General features: G+C 46.3%; 1 protein-coding gene across 1 annotated transcript in view; it reads left to right on the top strand.

Annotated features, from left to right (window-relative positions):
* LOC139262895 (organic cation/carnitine transporter 2-like) overlaps window positions 1-18,986 on the top strand; it is a 162,125-nt gene that overhangs the window by 22,998 nt on the left and 120,141 nt on the right. The window contains exons 3-4 of the mRNA XM_070878152.1: window positions 988-1,142; window positions 18,030-18,201. Of these exons, the coding sequence (XP_070734253.1) occupies window positions 988-1,142; window positions 18,030-18,201 (327 nt within the window). The remainder of the gene's footprint in view (window positions 1-987; window positions 1,143-18,029; window positions 18,202-18,986) is intronic.

Below are 18,986 nucleotides of genomic sequence, written 5' to 3'. Positions count from 1 at the left end.
GGATCGTGCCTTTTCGGTCCCAGTATTTTTTTTTGCAAGTATAAATGTGAATTGATGTGTCTATCTTTAGATGTATGACTACTTATGTAACTGAGAGAATATATATTTGCATGTGCACTAGTGTATATGTGTATGTACAGATGCATGATTTAGTATGCGTATAACCACATGCATGAGTTTAAGGGGGTGAAATTACCTTGCGCCCTGATTGGGGGTGGTAACCTGCTCGGGGCAGGACTTCCTCATGGAGCAGGACCAGCGTTGCTAATGGAGCATGATCGGGAGCAATACGCGGATTTTCCGCAAACCGATAATGCATTGCAATACCTCTCCCCTTCGCTTAAAGAGTGGGCCACTGCACACTCTGAAAAGCCTCTGATGGCCTCCACTGGACCACCAGGGCAGCGTGGTACCGGGCCTGCAGCCCAGCACCCAAAACGGAGTGCCAGGCTGCAAGGTGGCAGTTCAGTCCAAGCTCGGGAGCCATTCTGGGAGCCGATCGGAGAGCTTGTGAAACTTTAAAGATGATGGCGCAGGGCGCTGGCAACCTCCCTTTAACTTCCACCCCACGAGTGAATGTCAGCCGGCTTCATGACCCACGAAGTTGACGCTGACAGCCACTCGTGCCAGCCTCGCGGGGCAGGGGGCAACATCCCCCGCAGGGTGGAAATGGGTTGGTGTGTGGCACTGATGTGGTGCCGTACACAGTGATTGTGTCATCGCCGGTTGTGCGGCGGCCTGCGGTGCTACCCGTGGGGCGTGGCGCTGCCATGACAACGCCCCCGCAAACACCCGGGCTATTTCCCAGGTGCCAATAGTGCCTCCCACCCCCCTACTATGTACAAAAAGTGTTTCGCATTCTGTTAGCGCCCCCTGAGGCACTAATTGGCATCGTAAAAAGGGGCAATTTGGCACCCCATGTGTATGTTTGTCAGTAAGCTAGCAGTACTGTATATATTTGTAGCTTTGGTTGATTCTGTTTCGCAGGTTCGGGAGGAAGAAAGTTCTGTTTGGGACCATGGCTATACAGACTGGATTTAACATGCTTCAAGTATTCTCACCAAACTGGGAGATATTCTGCCTGTTTAATTTCCTTATAGGTATTGGAAATATCTCAAACTATGTGGCTGCCTTTGTTCTTGGTAAGTGTCCATACCATTCAGTACTTTTATTAGCCCTTTCCTTGCTACCTTTGATGATTTTATCACTCTCAGTATGACACTAAGTCCTTATCATTATATGTGGCCCAGCTTTTCATGCAACAGCAAGACTGATGACGTACAATGTGAATCTCACCATTGCGAACTTGTTCCAAATTTTGCTAGTTTTCTAATGAGAATACCCCACAATGCTCATCGTGCTGAATCAGGCACTCGGTGCCAATCTAAGAGTTCAAGTGACAGCACTTTCACTATATGGAGCCATGGGGTGGGGAGAGAGTGAACAGGGCGGGTTTAAGTGAATGGAAATCTAGCTTCTTAAATAAACTTCCATTAACAATTCAACTCGGTATTAAATTTAGACTTCAATGTAGCGGGCATGATTAAGAAATTTGCAGATGATACAAAAATTGGCTGTGTTGATCGTGAGGAAGAAAGCTGTAGACAACAGGAAGATATCAATGGACTGGTCAGGTGGGCAGAAAAGTGGTAAATGGAATTCAAACCGGAGAAGTTTGAGATCATGCATTTGGGGAGGGCTAACAAGGCAAGGGAATACACATTAAATGGTAGGTCACTGAGAAGTATAGAGGAACAGAGGGACCTTGGAGTTCATGTCCTCAGATCCCTGAAGATAGCAGGACAGGTAGATAAGGCAAATAAGAAATCCTACAGGATACTTTCCTTTGTTAGCTGAGGCATAAAACTTTAGTTAGGCCACACTAACTAGGCTAGGCTAATATGTACAGTTGTAGGGCTCAATTTTCCCCAGTGATTTGCACCATTTTTTTTGAGCATGCTGCTTTTTTGGCCTAAGTTCAAAAACCACAGTTTCCCCAATCAATTTGCACTAGCGTAACTCAGTTACGATTTTTTTAGGTCAGTTTTCTTTTCAGCCAAAGGAGGCGTAACCTGCCACCTATGCCCTTTAGGGAAGTTTGGCCAGCTGAGAGTTACTCCAGTTGTGCTTAGGCCAGCGTATGTGGCTTCTGCAGAAAAACCTTCCGGAGAGTTAAGGAAATTGGCGCAGGTAATGAAATTGGCGCAACAGATGCCCGGACACACTAAAAGAATTGAAAAACACATAGCGGCAACTTACCTCCAACCCCGCCTGATCCCATTCTCGGTCCCTGGTTCAGAGAGTGAGAGAGAGAGTATTTTTTTTGGCGTACTTAGGCTCCAAAAAATCGGGCGTAACTCTTCAAATGCGCCCAAAAAATGCTTTGGGGAAAATTAAGCCCATAATCACGACATTACACGAAAGATGTGATTGGACTAGAAAGGATACAGAGGAGATTTACGAAGATGTTGCCAGGACTGGAGAATTATAGCTATGAAGAAAGATTGGATAGTCTGGGGTTGTTTTCCTTGGAACAGAGGAGGCTGAGGGGAGACTTAACTGAGGTGTATAAAATTATGAGGGGCCTCAACATAGTGGATAGGAAGGACCTATTTCCTTTAGCAGTGTTGTAAATAACCAGGGAGCATAGATTAAGATAATTGGTAGAATGATTAGAGAAGAGTTGAGGAGAACTTTTTTCACCCAGAGGTCTGGAACGCACTGCCTAAAAGGGTGGAAGAGTCAGAAACCCTCATTTCATTAAAAAAGTACCTGGATATGCACTTGAAGTGCCGTAACCTACAGGGCTGGAATGTGAAATTAGGCTGGATAACTCTTTTTTGGCTGGCAGAGACACAATGGGCCGAATGGCTTCTTTCTGTCCTGTAAATTTCTCTGATTCTCTGATTCTATAAATACTGATGTCCATCTAAAATACTCCTGTGCACATGACAGAAAGATTAAGAAAATTGACTAGTCAAGCAGCAGCCTGACAGAGTCATACTCACAAAATCATACCTTTCAGCCAACGTCCCAGATTCCTCCATCACCATCCCTGGGTACGTCCTGTTGCACTGGAAGGGCAGATTGACCAGAGGTGGTGGTATAGTGGTATACAGTCAGGAGGCAGTGGCTCTGGAAGTCCTCAACATTGAATCTGTGCCCCATGAAGTCTCATAGCTTCAGGTCAAGCACAGGCAAGGGAACCTGCTGCTGATTACCACCTACTGCCCTCTCAGCTGATGAATAAGTACTCTTCCTTGTTAAACACCACTTGGAAGAAGCACGGAGGGTAGCAAGGGCATAGAATGTACTTTGGGCGGGGGACTTCAATGATCTTTATCTAAAGCTGGCCAGCATAAGTAAGTGTGCAAAAATCTTGGTCAAGCACATTCCCAGGTGCTGGTCATGAAGATCTACCAATAAGTTGAACTTATTTGGAATAACTACTCTTGCACCGCACATGATAAAATCTTTACCTACTGACAATTCATTCCTACAAACAAAGTATGGATGAATATCTTTCTCTGATGGTTTGGCCAGCCATTTGCTATGTAATCATACACCTTTGACATAACTGGGTTATGTTTGTTTGCTCTACTAATCTCTTCACCTGTGACTGGCAGTGCAATAATGTATAGAAAATAAAAGACTTCTTCCCTGTTGCGTGTAACTTGTGATGGTGATGGTAACCTGGACATAGCATCAGCATTGCCATCTGACTTAGGTACAAAAACAATGGGTGTAGCCCAAATACTTAGATTTACCTTAGAGATAATGTTCTCAACTCTAGACTTTTGAGTTCTTGCTCAACATTTTCCTTTAGTGCTTATGGTACAGGACGTGGCTTGCAGTAAACTGATTTAGCCTCCTTCTATACTCTGACACTCACTTTGAATCTGGGATCAGCCTGCCTGTTTCGCAGAACACCTTTGGATACTGTTTGATGATATCATCCTTCGATGCAAATCTTCTTTCAACACCAAAAATCTCATTCCAATCCAGCTTCAGTGATCCCAACCAATTTCTACTTATTAAGGCAGGATTGTCTCCTGACACTACTAAGAGAGGCAAGCTCTGAAACTAATGCTTGTATTACACCGATACGGTGATGCGTCCTACCCACTGGGATTTGCTCTCCTGCATAGCCTCACAGCACTATATTCAACTTCTCCAGTGAAAATTCACTCAACTTGTCGAGATATAGCGATTCCGGTACTACGCTCATGGATGCACCAGTGTTGATTTCCATAGGTACCCTGGTTCCTGCAATTTCTACTTGGATGACAATACATCGCGAATTGTTGTTCGATACCCTAGTGCTCCTGATGAAGTGTGCCTCCAGAAACTCCTCGTCCTTTTGCTTCTCTTCAATGCTATGTAGTGTCTGCCGATTTCTACATATAGCATTGAACATCAGTTTACGCTTCAGTCGGCATGCCTTTGCAAGATGCCCAGTTTTCTTGCAGAAGAAATACTCTGCCTTCACATATGGACAACATTGAGCAATGTGTTGTCCCAAGCACGGATAGCAGGACTTCAATATAGTGTTACCTTGGTCAGTTGCTGAGGCCTTGGGGCCCAACTGCCTTTTATTTCTAACCTCCAGGCGATTTACCTCGGTTGTTTGACGATTGGAAATGGTGCGAAATTCTCGGGAATATTGGTCGGCCATATCCATCGACATAGCTGTCTGAGAAGCTAAATCAAAAGTCAAGTTAGGGGTTGTCAACATCTTTCTTCTGATTGCTTCTTTTTCATCCCACAAACAAAGTAGTCATGCAGTGCTTGATCCTGAAAGTTTCCGAAGTGACAGTCAATGGATAGCTTTTTAAAAGCTACAATGTACCCACTGATACCCTCATCATGGAATGATCTCGTATTCCAAAACGATAACTTTCAGCAATTTCCAGGGGCTCAGGACTGTAGTGCTGTTCTAATTAATCTCCTTCTGTGGCGCGACCTTTGGCTTGACAGGAAGAAGCACATTTTTCAGGGTTTCATACATCTCGGGGCCTGCTTCAGTCAGGAAAATAGCTTGTTTTCTTTCTAAAACCATCCGGTTAGGGTTGTCATCATCGGGACTGCGATGATAAACATTTCTAGCCACTCCACATGCGCTCCGAAAGTCTCTTGGTTGCGATGAAACTTACCCAAGTGCGCTATTATTCCTATAGATATAGATGTGACCATCTGGCCTCTGGCAATGTGCTTGAAATTTACCTTGGATTTTTAGCTGTGCTGCAAAACAAAGACCCTCCCAAAGTCTCTCTGTTTGGCTGGATGATCGACCAACAAAAATTTCAGCTAGGGACCTTGTCACATGACCCTTTATTGAAATTACCTCAGCAGTTGCATTACCACAGTAGCCCACCAGGTGGAGCAATAGTCCATTAAGTCGAGCTCTGTCACCGTTACATAGAATTAAATAATATTTACAGCACAGTAACAGGGCATTCGTCCCCACTGCCAGTGTTTATGCTCCACACAAGCCTCCTCCCACTCTATTTACTTCATCATCACTCGATCAACACGTTGGCTATCTCTGTCAGATCTTGCACTCCCTGATTTTATGAAGACATTTTTATGGCATTCCTTCTATCAGGGTGAATTTCCGATCATTGATACTCAAGCTGAAGGAACACTGCGCTGCGTGTTTTGCATTTACACAAAGCAAGAGATTCATTCTTCACTCCCATCTGGTGCTATATGGCTCATGTATGTTTCCTGTACATGGAACTAGTACTCCTTTCACAAATTTCATGTACAGGTATCATGCACAAGCAGATGGGAGTGAAGAATAACAGGTTGAAATCCAGTTTCTACCGCCACCCGTTATCGCGCGTGGGAGGCGGCAAACGGGCGGCAATGGTCTACCTTCGATGATAGGCGGCACACACACCTGCCCAGAAATTCAGTCGACTCTTTGGCAGAGGTGCCAAGAGCTAACGCCACCCACGTGGTTAGATCATCCAGCGTGCAACACCTCCTTGGCGCCTCTATCGTGATATTCTGTTTGCTCATCGGCCTGACTGGCAGGCGTTCTTACAGCCTGGATAAAGTGGTGAATAAACAGCAGAACTCGGGCAGAATCGGCCAGAGAGCAAGGTAAGTTTTATTCTTTCTTTATTTCTTCATTTCTTCATTAGTTGTACCAGTGGGGAAGTTTGTGTGTGGGTCAGAGAAGTTTCAGGTTTTTTTCTTTCTTCCAAACAGTAATAGGGATGTTGGGGAGGGCATCAAACAGGAAATTAGGGGTGCATGCAATAAAGGTGTAGCAGTTATAATGGGTGACTTTAATATGCACATAGATTGGGCTAGCCAAACTGGAAGCAATACGGTGGAGGAGGATTTCCTGGAGTGCATAAGGGATGGTTTTCTAGACCAATATGTTGAGGAACCAACTAGGGGGGAGGCCATCTTAGACTGGGTGTTGTGTAATGAGAGAGGATTAATTAGCAATCTCATTGTGCGAGGCCCCTTGGGGAAGAGTGACCATAATATGGTGGAATTCTGCATTAGAATGGAGAATGAAACAGTAATTTCAGAGACCATGGTCCAGAACTTAAAGAAGGGTAACTTTGAAGATATGAGGCGTGAATTGGCTAGGATAGATTGGCGAATGATACTTAGGGGGTTGACTGTGGATGGGCAATGGCAGACATTTAGAGACCGCATGGATGAATTACAACAATTGTACATTCCTGTCTCGCGTAAAAATAAAAAAGGGAAGGTGGCTCAACCGTGGCTATCTAGGGAAATCAGGGATAGTATTAAAGCCAAGGAAGTGGCATACAAATTGGCCAGAAATAGCAGCGAACCTGGGGACTGGGAGAAATTTAGAACTCAGCAGAGGAGGACAAAGGGTTTGATTAGGGCAGGGAAAATGGAGTACGAGAAGAAGCTTGCAGGGAACATTAAGGCGGATTGCAAAAGTTTCTATAGGTATGTAAAGAGAAAAAGGTTGGTGAAGACAAACGTAGGTCCCCTGCAGTCAGAATCAGGGGAAGTCATAACGGGGAACAAAGAAATGGCAGACCAATTGAACAAGTACTTTGGTTCGGTATTCACTAAGGAGGATACAAACAACCTTCCGGATATAAAAGGGGTCAGAGGGTCTAGTAAGGAGGGGGAACTGAGGGAAATCTTTATTAGTCGGGAAATTGTGTTGGGGAAATTGATGGGATTGAAGGCCGATAAATCCCCAGGGCCTGATGGACTGCATCCTAGAGTACTTAAGGAGGTGGCCTTGGAAATAGCGGATGCATTGACAGTCATTTTCCAACATTCCATTGACTCTGGATCAGTTCCTATGGAGTGGAGGGTAGCCAATGTAACCCCACTTTTTAAAAAAGGAGGGAGAGAGAAAACAGGGAATTATAGACCGGTCAGCCTGACCTCAGTAGTGGGTAAAATGATGGAATCAATTATTAAGGATGTCATAGCAGTGCATCTGGAAAATGGTGACATGATAGGTCCAAGTCAGCATGGATTTGTGAAAGGGAAATCATGCTTGACAAATCTTCTGGAATTTTTTGAGGATGTTTCCAGTAAAGTGGACAAAGGAGAACCAGTTGATGTGGTATATTTGGACTTTCAGAAGGCTTTCGACAAGGTCCCACACAAGAGATTAATGTGCAAAGTTAAAGCACATGGGATTGGGGGTAGTGTGCTGACGTGGATTGAGAACTGGTTGTCAGACAGGAAGCAAAGAGTAGGAGTAAACGGGTACTTTTCAGAATGGCAGGCAGTGACTAGTGGAGTGCCGCAAGGTTCTGTGCTGGGGCCCCAGCTGTTTACATTGTACATTAATGATTTAGACGAGGGGATTAAATGCAGTATCTCCAAATTTGCGGATGATACTAAGTTGGGTGGCAGTGTGAGCTGCGAGGAGGATGCTATTAGGCTGCAGAGTGACTTGGATAGGTTAGGTGAGTGGGCAAATGCATGGCAGATGAAGTATAATGTGGATAAATGTGAGGTTATCCACTTTGGTGGTAAAAACAGAGAGACAGACTATTATCTGAATGGTGACAGATTAGGAAAAGGGAAGGTGCAACGAGACCTGGGTGTCATGGTACATCAGTCATTGAAGGTTAGCATGCAGGTACAGCAGGCGGTTAAGAAAGCAAATGGCATGTTGGCCTTCATAGCGAGGGGATTTGAATACAGGGGCAGGGAGGTGTTGCTACAGTTGTACAGGGCCTTGGTGAGGCCACACCTGGAGTATTGTGTACAGTTTTGGTCTCCTAACTTGAGGAAGGACATTCTTGCTATTGAGGGAGTGCAGCGAAGGTTCACCAGACTGATTCCCGGGATGGCGGGACTGACCTATCAAGAAAGATTGGATCAACTGGGCTTGTATTCACTGGAGTTCAGAAGAATGAGAGGGGACCTCATAGAAACGTTTAAAATTCTGACGGGTTTAGACAGGTTAGATGCAGAAAGAATGTTCCCAATGTTGGGGAAGTCCAGAACCAGGGGTCACAGTCTGAGGATAAGGTGTAAGCCATTTAGGACCGAGATGAGGAGAAACTTCTTCACCCAGAGAGTGGTGAACCTGTGGAATTCTCTACCACAGAAAGTAGTTGAGGCCAATTCACTAAATATATTCAAAAGGGAGTTAGATGAAGTCCTTACTACTCGGGGGATCAAGGGTTATGGCGAGAAAGCAGGAAGGGGGTACTGAAGTTTCATGTTCAGCCATGAACTCATTGAATGGCGGTGCAGGCTAGAAGGGCTGAATGGCCTGCTCCTGCACTTATTTTCTATGTTTCTATGTTTCTATGTTTCCCTTTTCTTCCCGTTGTCCAGCGAGCATGACGGCAGCCTCCCGCTGCGAGATTCAGTAGGCCTCCTGAGTTTCCACCTGAGGATGAGTGTACAATGGCACTTTTTAGTGCTGCTCTCTCATCTTTGAGTGTAAAAAGTGAATTTGGCAGTTGGCAGTTGGAGCCTGTACCTAATGCCGAGCAGTAAAATCAGCTCATGTGTTGGCACTGCCTCAAAAACGGCGGTTCTAAATTTCAAACCCTCAAACTCTTGCTTTGACTCAGACTAGTTTGAATATGGTACGGCTCTCATCTTCGCTCCCTTAAATCCAAAGGACTCAGACTTGAACGGATATGGCAACTGGTTTAGCCACTCACCGCCAGATCTGGCTGGACCACAAAAAGCATTATTGTGTCCTGCTCGCGTCTGCCAAAACTGCTCGCTATTCCAGCATCATTCTGGAATGCAAAGATAACCCTCGGCTTCTACTCTCTAATGTTAACCATTTTCTCCCCTGCCTCTCCACTCTCACCTCCAACAACATGTGTGAGAATCTCACAGATTTCTTTGTCTCCAGGATTTAGACCACCTATTCAGCTAGCTCTGCCACTCCTCTTCCTTACCCTAACCCACCAAGCCAAATTTCCTCCAAGGTTCCACCCTGCCTTCACTCTGAATTCACATCTTTCTCCACTTTCTCTCCAATCTCCCCTCATAACCTTTCCGTGCTCATCTTGTCCATGAGACTCACTTCCTGCTCCCTCGACCCTATTCCCACTAAACTGCTGACCACCCACTTCTTTTCTGGCTCCCACATTAGCTGACAATGTTAATGATTCTCCTCAGGTACTTCCCCCTCTCCTTCAAATCTGCTGTTATCACCTCTCTCAGAAAAATAACCCTTGATTCCTCAGTCTTTGTAAACTGCAGCTCCATCTCCAAGCTCCCTTTCCTCTCCAACGTCCTTGGACGTGTTGTCTCCTCCCAAATCAGTGCCCATCTTTCCCGGATCTCCATGTATGAATTGCTCCGATCAGGTTTCCGCCCCTGCCACAGTACCATAGAGGCTCTCATCAAAGTCACATATGACATCCTTTGTGACTGTGACAAAAGTAAACAATCCCTCCTCGTCCTTCTCAACCTGCCTGCAGTCTATGACACGGTCGATCACTCCATCCTCCTCCAATGCCTCTCCACCATCGTCCAGCTGTGTGGGACTGCACTCGCCTGGTTCCATTCTAATCTATCTAATCGTAGTCAGAGAATCACCTGCAACGGCTTCTCTTCGTGCTCCCACATCATTACCTCTGGTGTCCCCCAAGGATCTATCCTTGGGCCCCTCCTATTTCTCATCTACATGCTGCCCCTTGGCGACATCATCCGAAAACACAGCATCAGTTTCCACATGTAAACAGACAACATCCAGCTCTATCTCACCACCACTTCTCTCGACCCCTCCACGGTCTCTAAATTGTCTGACTGCTTATTAAACATTCTGGATGAGCAGAATTTTTCTCCAATAAAATATTGGGAAGACCAAAGCCATTGTCTTCGGTCCCTGCAACAAAGTCCATTCCCTATCCAACCACTCTATCCCTCTCCCTAGCATCTGTCTGAGGCTGAAGCTGACTGTTCACAACCTTGGTGTCACATTTGACATTGAAATGAGATTTCGACCACATATCCACGGCATAACTAAGACCGCTTATTTCCACCTCTGTAACATTGCCCATCTCCGCCCCGCCTCAGCTCATCTGCTGCTGAAACCCTCACCCATGCCTTTGTTACCTCGAGACTTGACTATTCCACTGCACTGCTGGCTGGCCTCCCACTTTCTACCCTATGTAAACATGAGGTCATCCAAAACTCTGCTGCCCATGTCTTAATGCGCACCAAGTCCCGTTCACCTATCACCCCTGTGCTCGCTGACCTACATTGGCTCCTAGTTAAGCAACAGCTCAATTTAAAAATTTGCATCCTTGTTTTCAACTCCCATCATGGTCTCGTCCCTCCCGAGCTCTGTAATCTTTTTCCGCTCCACTAATTTTGCCCCCTTGAGCATCCCTGATTATAATCACTCCACCATTGGTGGCCGTGCCTTTAGCTGCCTCGGCCCTAAACTCTGGAATCTCCTCCCTAAACCTCTCTGCCTCTACCTCTCACTCCTCCTTGAAAGCTACCTCTTTGACCAAGCTTTTTCCATCTGCCCTAATATCTCCTATGTGTTCCGGCGTCAAATTTTGATGTGACAATTCTCCTGTGAAGCACATTGTGACGTTTTACTACATTAAAGGCACTATCGGCTGAAAATTTGTTACCAGGGCTGGGAATAGCCGCGAAGTGGGACTTCCTGAGCCAGGTGCAGAAGTCCCACCCCACGAGCTATATTGGGCTTACCATCACCGACATGAAGTGGAGCACAAAATCTCGCGCGTCACTTCCTCTCGTGAGCGGGACCGGGGCACAAAGCAACGCAAATTTTCCAGCGCTACGCGGAGAGATGCGTAGCAGTGCCGGGAAGACCGGGCCTTTCCCTTCCATTAAAGGGGAGGACCAAGCTGCCGACTCTGCATTGCCCGCCACAGCTTCACAGGGCACTACCGAATATTCGCTCCGGGGCAAAAACGGGTTGTTGCACATGGTGATGACATCGTCATCACTGGCGCAGCAGCCCAGGGCACCACCAATAGGAGTGGGGCATTACCATTTAGCGCTGCCGTTGAACTCCCATGGAATTTCTCGAGAGTCGTAAGCGGCGCCGCACCTGGTCAAATAATTGTTTGCGCCCCCCATTAGCGACCCCAGCAAGAGGCACAAATGACCTGAATTTTTCCCCTTTTATAAATACAAGTTGTTGTTTTCACAACTTAGGTTGTGACCAGTGTACTAAGTAGGTAGATCAGGTTTGTACAGTACTGCTCTTTGTTTAGTGTGCCCTTGGATCTGGCTGTGATGAGTGAAGTTTGGAACAGTGACATAAAATGGTTTACATAGAATTACACTGAATTTACAGCCCAGAAACAGGCCATTTGGCCCAGCTGGTTTATGCGGTGTTTATGCTCCACATAAGCCTCCTCTCACCTTATTTCATCTAACTCTATCAGCATATCATAGGATCAAAGAAATATACAGCACAGAAGGAAGCCATTTAGGCCTATCATGTACACAACGGCCAACAAAGATCTATCCAGCCTAATCCCACTTGCCAGCTCTTGATCTGTAGCTCTAGGTTACTGCAGTTCAAGTGCACATCCAAGTACTTTTTAAATGTGGTGAGGGTTTCTGCTTCTACCACCCTTTCAGGCAGTGAGTTCCAGACCCTCACCTCCCTCTGAGTGAAGAAATTTCCCCTCATATCCCCTCTAAACCTTTCCCCCTTGTGTACCAATCTAGCTCCCCATTAAATGCATCTAAATGATATACTGCAACCACTCCCTGTGGTAGCGAGTTCCACATTCTCACCACTCTCCAGGTAAAGAAATTTCTCCTGAATTACTTACTGGATGAGTGACTATCTTATGGGTGTCTCTTAGTTTTGGACTTCCCATAAGTGCAAATATCTTCCTTACATCTAGCCGATCAAATTGCTTCATAATTTTAAAGACCTCTATTAGGTCACCCCGCAGAGAAAAGAGCCTGAGCCTGTTCAATCTTTTCTGATCCTTATAAACTTTCAGTTTTGGTATCATCCTTATACTTTTCTTTTGCACCTTCTCCAGTGCCTCTAAACCTTTTTTGTAATACACGGTTTAACCAAGGTTCTATGCAAGTTGAAGATAACCTCTCTGCATTTCAATTCCTCCTTAGCATTTCTTCTAGAGTTATCATGTTTATTGCTTTCCATACAAGCAGGTACCAAAATTAAAATCTTAAATTTACACATCATCAGATCATGAACAGGGACAAAGCCAATTCATCCAACACTGCTGTTAGTTTAACGTCACAGACCATGACTTTATAACGGGAACAAAGAAATGGCAGACCAATTGAACAAATACTTTGGTTCCATCTTCACTAAGGAAGACACAAATAACCTCCCGAAAATACTAGGGGACTGAGGGTCTAACGAGAAGGAGGAACTGAAGGAAATCCTTATTAGTCAGGAAATTGTGTTCGGGAAATTGATGGGACTGAAGGCTGATAAATCTCCAGGGCCTGATAGTCTGCATCCCAGAGTACTTAAGGAAGTGGCTCTAGAAATAGTGGATGAATTGGTGGTCATTTTCCAACCTTCTATAGACTCTGGATCAGTTCTTATGGATTGGAGGGTAGCTAATGTAACCTCTCTTTTTAAAAAATGAGGGAGAGAGAAAACAGGGAACTATAGACCAGTTAGCCTGACATCGGTAGTGGGGAAAATGTTGGAATCATTTATTAAAGATGTAACAGCAGCTCATTTGGAAAGCAGTGACAGGATCAGTCCAAGTCAGCATGGATTTAGGAAAGGGAAATCATGCTTGACAAATCTTCTAGAATTTTTTGAGTAACTAGTCGAGTGGACAAGGGCGAACCAGTGGATGTGGTATATTTGGACTTTCAAAAGGCTTTTGACAAGGTCCCACAAGAGATTAGTGTGCAAAATTAAATCACATGTTATTGGGGGTAATGTATTGACATGGATAGAGAACTGGTTGGCAGACAGGAAGCAAAGAGTAGGAATAAACGGGTCCTTTTCAGAATGGCAGGCAGTGACGAGTGGAGTACCACAAGGTTCAGTGCTGGGACCCCAGCTATTTACAATATACCTTAATGATTTAGATGAAGGAATTGAATGTAATATCTCCAAGTTTGCAGATGACACTAAGCTGGGAGGCAGTGTGAGCTGTGAGGAAGATGCTAAGAGGCTGCAGGTTAGCCTGCTGAGCGCGTCGGCACAGTTGTCTGTGCCTGGTCTGTGCCTTATGGTATAGTAGTAGGACGCCAGCATGAGTGCCCACCGTTGAATTCGCGCCGAGGCATTGGCGTTTATTGCCTTGTTCTCGGATAGGAGGGACGTGAGGGGCTTGTGGCCGGTTTCTAACGTAAACTTGGCCCCAAAAAGGTATTGGTGCATCTTTTTGACACCGTACACGCACGCGAGCGCCTCCTTCTCTACCATTCCCTACCCGCGCTCCGCCCGCGAAAGTGACCTGGAGGCATAAGCTATGGGTTGTAATTTTCCCACACAATTGACATGTTGCAAAACGTATCCGACCCCATACGCTGACGCATCGCATGTGAGAACTAGCTTTTTACCTGGGTCAAAGAAAGTCTAAATGCTGTTGGAACACAGAAGGTTGCGTGCCTTATTGAAGGCGCGTTCCTGGGCATCCCCCCAAAATCATTCGCACCCCTTCCTGAGCAGCACGTGGAGAGGCTCCAGCAACGTGCTTAAGTTCTGCATAAAGTTCCCAAAGTAATTGAGTAGCCCGAGAAAGGCGCACAGTTCTGAGACATTCCAGGGCCTGGGTGCCAGGCGAATTGCTTCTGTTTTGGACTCTGTTGGGCGGATGCCCAAAAATTCAACCTCGGGTGCAAGAAACAGGCACTTGGATTTCTTGACTCATAGGCCAACCGATCCAACCGCTTTAGTACTTCCTCCAAATTACGGAGATGAGAGTCGGTGTCCCTGCCGGTGATAAGTATGTCGTCTTGAAATACAACCGTCCCCGGGATGGACTTGAGCAGACTCTCCATGTTGCGCTGGAATATGGCAGCTGCCAACCTGATGCCGAATAGGCATCGATTATACATGAAAAGGCCTCGATGTGTGTTGATGGTGAGTTGCTTGGATTCCTCGGTCAATTCTTGCGTCATATACGCAGATGTGAGGTCTAATTTTGAGAAATGTTTACCTCCAGCCAATGTGGCAAATAAGTCCTCCGCCCTGGGCAGCGGGCCCTGGTCCTGTCGGGAGACTCTGTTTATGGTAGATTTGTAGTCCCCACAGATTCGTACGGATCCATCAGGCTTCATGACTGAGACGATGGGACTTGCCCAGTCGCTAAATTCCACAGGTGATATAATGCCTTCCCGCAGAAGCCTGTCTAGTTCGTGTTCAATCTTTTCCCTCATCACATACGGTACAGCTCTGGCCTTGTGATGGACCGGTCTAGCATCCTATGTGATGTAGATTTTGACTTTGGCCCCTTTGAAAGTGCCCACACCTGGCTGAAAGAAATGTTCAAATCACTTTATAACTGTTGAGCAGGAGGTCCGTTCTTCTAATGACATGGCATGGACATCATCCCATTTCCAGTTTAGTTTTGCCAGCCAGCTTCTCCCCAGCAGTACTGGGGGGTCTCCGAGGACAATCCAGAGGGGAAGTTGGTTCACTGTCCCTTTGTGTGTGACAGAGAGCATGGCGCTGCCGAGGACTGGTACGATTTCTCTGGTATAGGTCCTTAGTTTGGTGTTGACCCTTGTGAGTTTTGGTCTGTCTCTTTTATGCGGCCACAGTTGTTCAAATTGTTGAGTGCCCATGAGAGATTGACTCGCTCCTGTATCCAGCTCCATGTTGACAGATATCCCGTTGAGTAGGACCCTCATCATTATAGGAGGCGTCCTGTCGTAGGAGCAGCGGCCATTGATCGTGTTGACCCGCTGTACATTGGTGTCCCGGGTACTGTCCCCACCGTCTTCTGGTCCGCTTTCCGACCGATCCGATTCGTATACCAGCCGAGCTGCCATTTCTTTGCACATGCGGGCCAAATGCCCTGTATATTCACAGTTCCTGCAAACAGCCTGCTGAAATCGACATTCCCTTGACAAGTGCCCATCCCCATACCTCCAGCACAGACTGCTTGCAAAGAATGAGCTGCATCTGGCTGATCTCTCTTGAGCTTCTCTCAGTCTGTAGTTGATTGCTTGCATTGTGGGTTGATGAGGTGTGAACGGCCGTTCCTGTGGCCCTTGATGGCTTCTGTTGCCACTGCTTGCTGTCGAAAGCCTGTTCTGCCGGTTTTGTCTGTGGAAGTAGCAGCTTTTCTAATGCTGTGAACTCCTTGTTCCATTATTTCGTTAGTTGTCGTACTTGCATTGTAAATCAACCTTGTTTCTTCTTCCCCTACCAAGAATGCCTGTGCAACCAGTGTTGCTGCCTCTAAGGTCAGGTTCTTGGTCTCTATGAGCTTTCGGAATATGCCTGCATGGCCTATTCCTTCAATGAAAAAGTCTCTCAGCATTTCTCTCCTCAGTTCATCGGAGAACTCACATAAACTAGCCAACCTCCGAAGTTCCGCCACGAAATCGGGTATGCGCTGGCCCACACAGCGTCTGTAGTTGTAGAACCTGTGTCTGGCCATGTGTAGGCTGCTTGCTGGCTTCAGGTGGTCTCAGGTGAAAAACACTTTTCAGGTATGGCCTGAAAGCAAGTCGTTTGAAGAATTGAGCACTCGAGGAAGTCAAGGAAGTTCCAGCTTTATAAGGCTGGAATGGGTAGAATTTTCCAAGGGAGAAGAGTTTTCCAAAAATGCCTCCCTGGCAAGGGGTTGGACAGAATTGCCTCAAATTTCCAACCTTGCCCTTCCTAACAGAAATCTTCCATTCTGTGCCCCTGCAGCCTGGGAATTTCAGTGCCATATAAAACCAGAAGATCTTAGACTTGGGGGCTGAAATTGGCCTGTTGTGCGCTTGCTGTTAGCACATCCAGGGGATGCTAACGGGGCACGCAAGTGTTTTCACCTGGGGTGGTGTGGGGGCGCTACCGGCTCCTGCAAAATTGTGTGGGAGTTAGTGGAGGCCCGAAACCAGTAGTGTTGTGCCCCCCGTTGGTTGCGCCCCGGGCAGTTGCACCTCCAGCGATGATGTCATTTCCGTGCGCGGCATCGCATTATCGCTCCGCAGCAGAAATTGGGCTGAGTATTATGAGGCTGCCGCAAGCTATGTCAGCGCCAGCCTCATGGGCCGCGAACCGGGCTACACTCCACTCGTGGGGCAAAATATAAAGGGGAGTTGCGCGCTGCTGCCAATTTTGCGAGATCTGTGCCGCAATCGTGCAGCCCGGCATTCCGTTTCGGTGGCGGGCTGTTGTCACGGCAACCTGCATCCCCTGTGGCCTAGTGGAGGTCCATCAAGAACCGTGTAGAGCTCGCACCGTCCCTCCCCTTTAACAGAAAGGGAGGGCCCGTTGAACCCATCAGCACGAGACTGCGTAGCGCTGTGTGTTGCGTGCGATCAGTGCCCCCAAGCCCACCCCAAGTGGAAGTGGAGCATCCAACATTGTACTCCACTTCCTCTCAGGGGCAGTGACCCCAATTTAGATCACGAGGCGGGACATCTGCGCCGGGTGCAGGAGGTCCCACCTCATGAAGGTTACCAGTCCCAAATGGGGAGCTTCGGAATTTCATGGCCTTGATCCCTGGTTTATATCGAGTTATCTGATTTCAATTATGGTGGTCGGTCAGATGTTACAATTGACTTTAGTGCTTCTGGACCAGGAAGGGAGAAATGTGGCAAAAGTCCTGTGCCTCATTGCTGACAATTGAACCAGTGCTGAAAACTTATGGGCCCATCAGTAGAACAACAACTACCAGTTTGCCCAGCATTGACTTAGTGCAGAATCCCAGGATGACATCATTTACATGAAAGGGGAAGACAACTTTATCATTTAAGGGACTCCCCAAGTGCCTGCCCTGAGGGAAACCAAGAATATCAGAGTGACACTTTTGCTGGTCCATTGGGGGTTGGAGGAGGACAGTCTGGCCAAAGAGCGAACATTTGTTTCCATTGCCTTTTAAACTTCACTTGTCAATTGTTTTCCAAATGTGTTACACTCTTTTTCCCTCTTCTCCCTATCATGTGCCATGCTCCATCTCATCTCTGCTTCTGCTGCTTGATCACTGGCCTCTGGGATGTGCACACGGTGAGCTGAGGTGACATATCTGTATTCAGAATCCTTCACAAAGCTTGGTTTGTTGGGGTAAGTTTAGAGAGCATTCATAGAATCATAGAATGGTTTCAGCAAAGAAGGACACCATTCGGCCTATCAAACCTGTGCTGGCTCTCTGCAAGAACAATTCAACTAGTCTCACTCCCCTGCCCTTTCCCTGTTGCCCAGCAAATTTTGTTCCTTCAGCTGCTTGTCCAATTCCCTTTTGAAAGTCACAATTGAATCTGCCTCCACCACCCTTTCAGGCAGCGCATTCCAGATCCTAACCACTTGCTGCAAGCTTTTTTAACAAACATAACAACGTTTCTTTCAGAAAGGCAGTGAAATAAAATTGGGAAATAACTCACAATCTGTGTTGTTCTGAACCTGGTTAATTCTCTTCCTACAGGATCGGAACTTGTTGGGAAATCCATTCGGATTGCATTCTCTACAATGGGAATTGGCATTTTTTATGCATTAGGCTACATGTTCCTGCCTTTGGTTGCATACTTCATACGAAGCTGGAAGATGCTGCTCTTCACCCTGTCTCTCTTTGGCCTGCTGTACATTCCGTTGTGGTGGTATGTAGGAATTAGAATATTATCCTATTTAATCAGTAGATTCGGAACTTTTATTGCCATTAACATCTGGGACTGATTCTAACCAAGATAAAGAAAATGAGAGTCCTTCTTGGATGAGGGTAGGGATGGGGATCAGCATTGTCAGTGGATTAAAGAAGTGTCATAACATCTCCTTGAATGTGATGAAATGCTGGACGTTCAGTAGGGGTCATTTTCACCTTTACTGCCTGGGCGGTACAGTTCCCACCCTGTCTCAGCATCAAAGGCCACCTAATCAAGTATGGTACGGTTACCAGCAGAGTAAAGCTCCATCTATGCTCTTCCATCAAGTTCCCTCTAATTTGCTCCACCAACACTCCTTAACCACACCCTCAGAAAAGCAACATTGACTGTTCCTGTGTAACATTTCCATTTCCTATACCTGTCACCATTATGGTGCTTCAGAGTGAAATGATCAATTTGTTTTGTGAATGTGTATCAAAATATAACATTTTTGTGCTATGGGATATGCTCATTAGCTTGTGCATTTCAGCAACTCCAAAGTCATCTCACCCAGTACCCTTAGAACCAGGAAATACTTTCGTCTCTCTATGCTGGGATGGACTAACAGCACGATTCTGAGGCAGAGAGATGTTAATCACAGTTCAGAACTTCAATAAGCAGAAACTTTTCGGGAGTACGTTAGATTTCTGGACTAGTAATCCTGAGGCCTGGAATAATAATCTGGAGACGTGAGTGGCTGGCGGAACAGTGATGTACAATCAGGAATGAGTGGCCCTGGGAGT

The sequence above is a fragment of the Pristiophorus japonicus genome, chromosome 4 (genome assembly GCF_044704955.1).
Source record: "Pristiophorus japonicus isolate sPriJap1 chromosome 4, sPriJap1.hap1, whole genome shotgun sequence".
In the NCBI taxonomy this organism is placed as follows: Eukaryota; Metazoa; Chordata; class Chondrichthyes; family Pristiophoridae; genus Pristiophorus; species Pristiophorus japonicus.
This window is presented reverse-complemented; position numbering and strand designations above follow the sequence as displayed.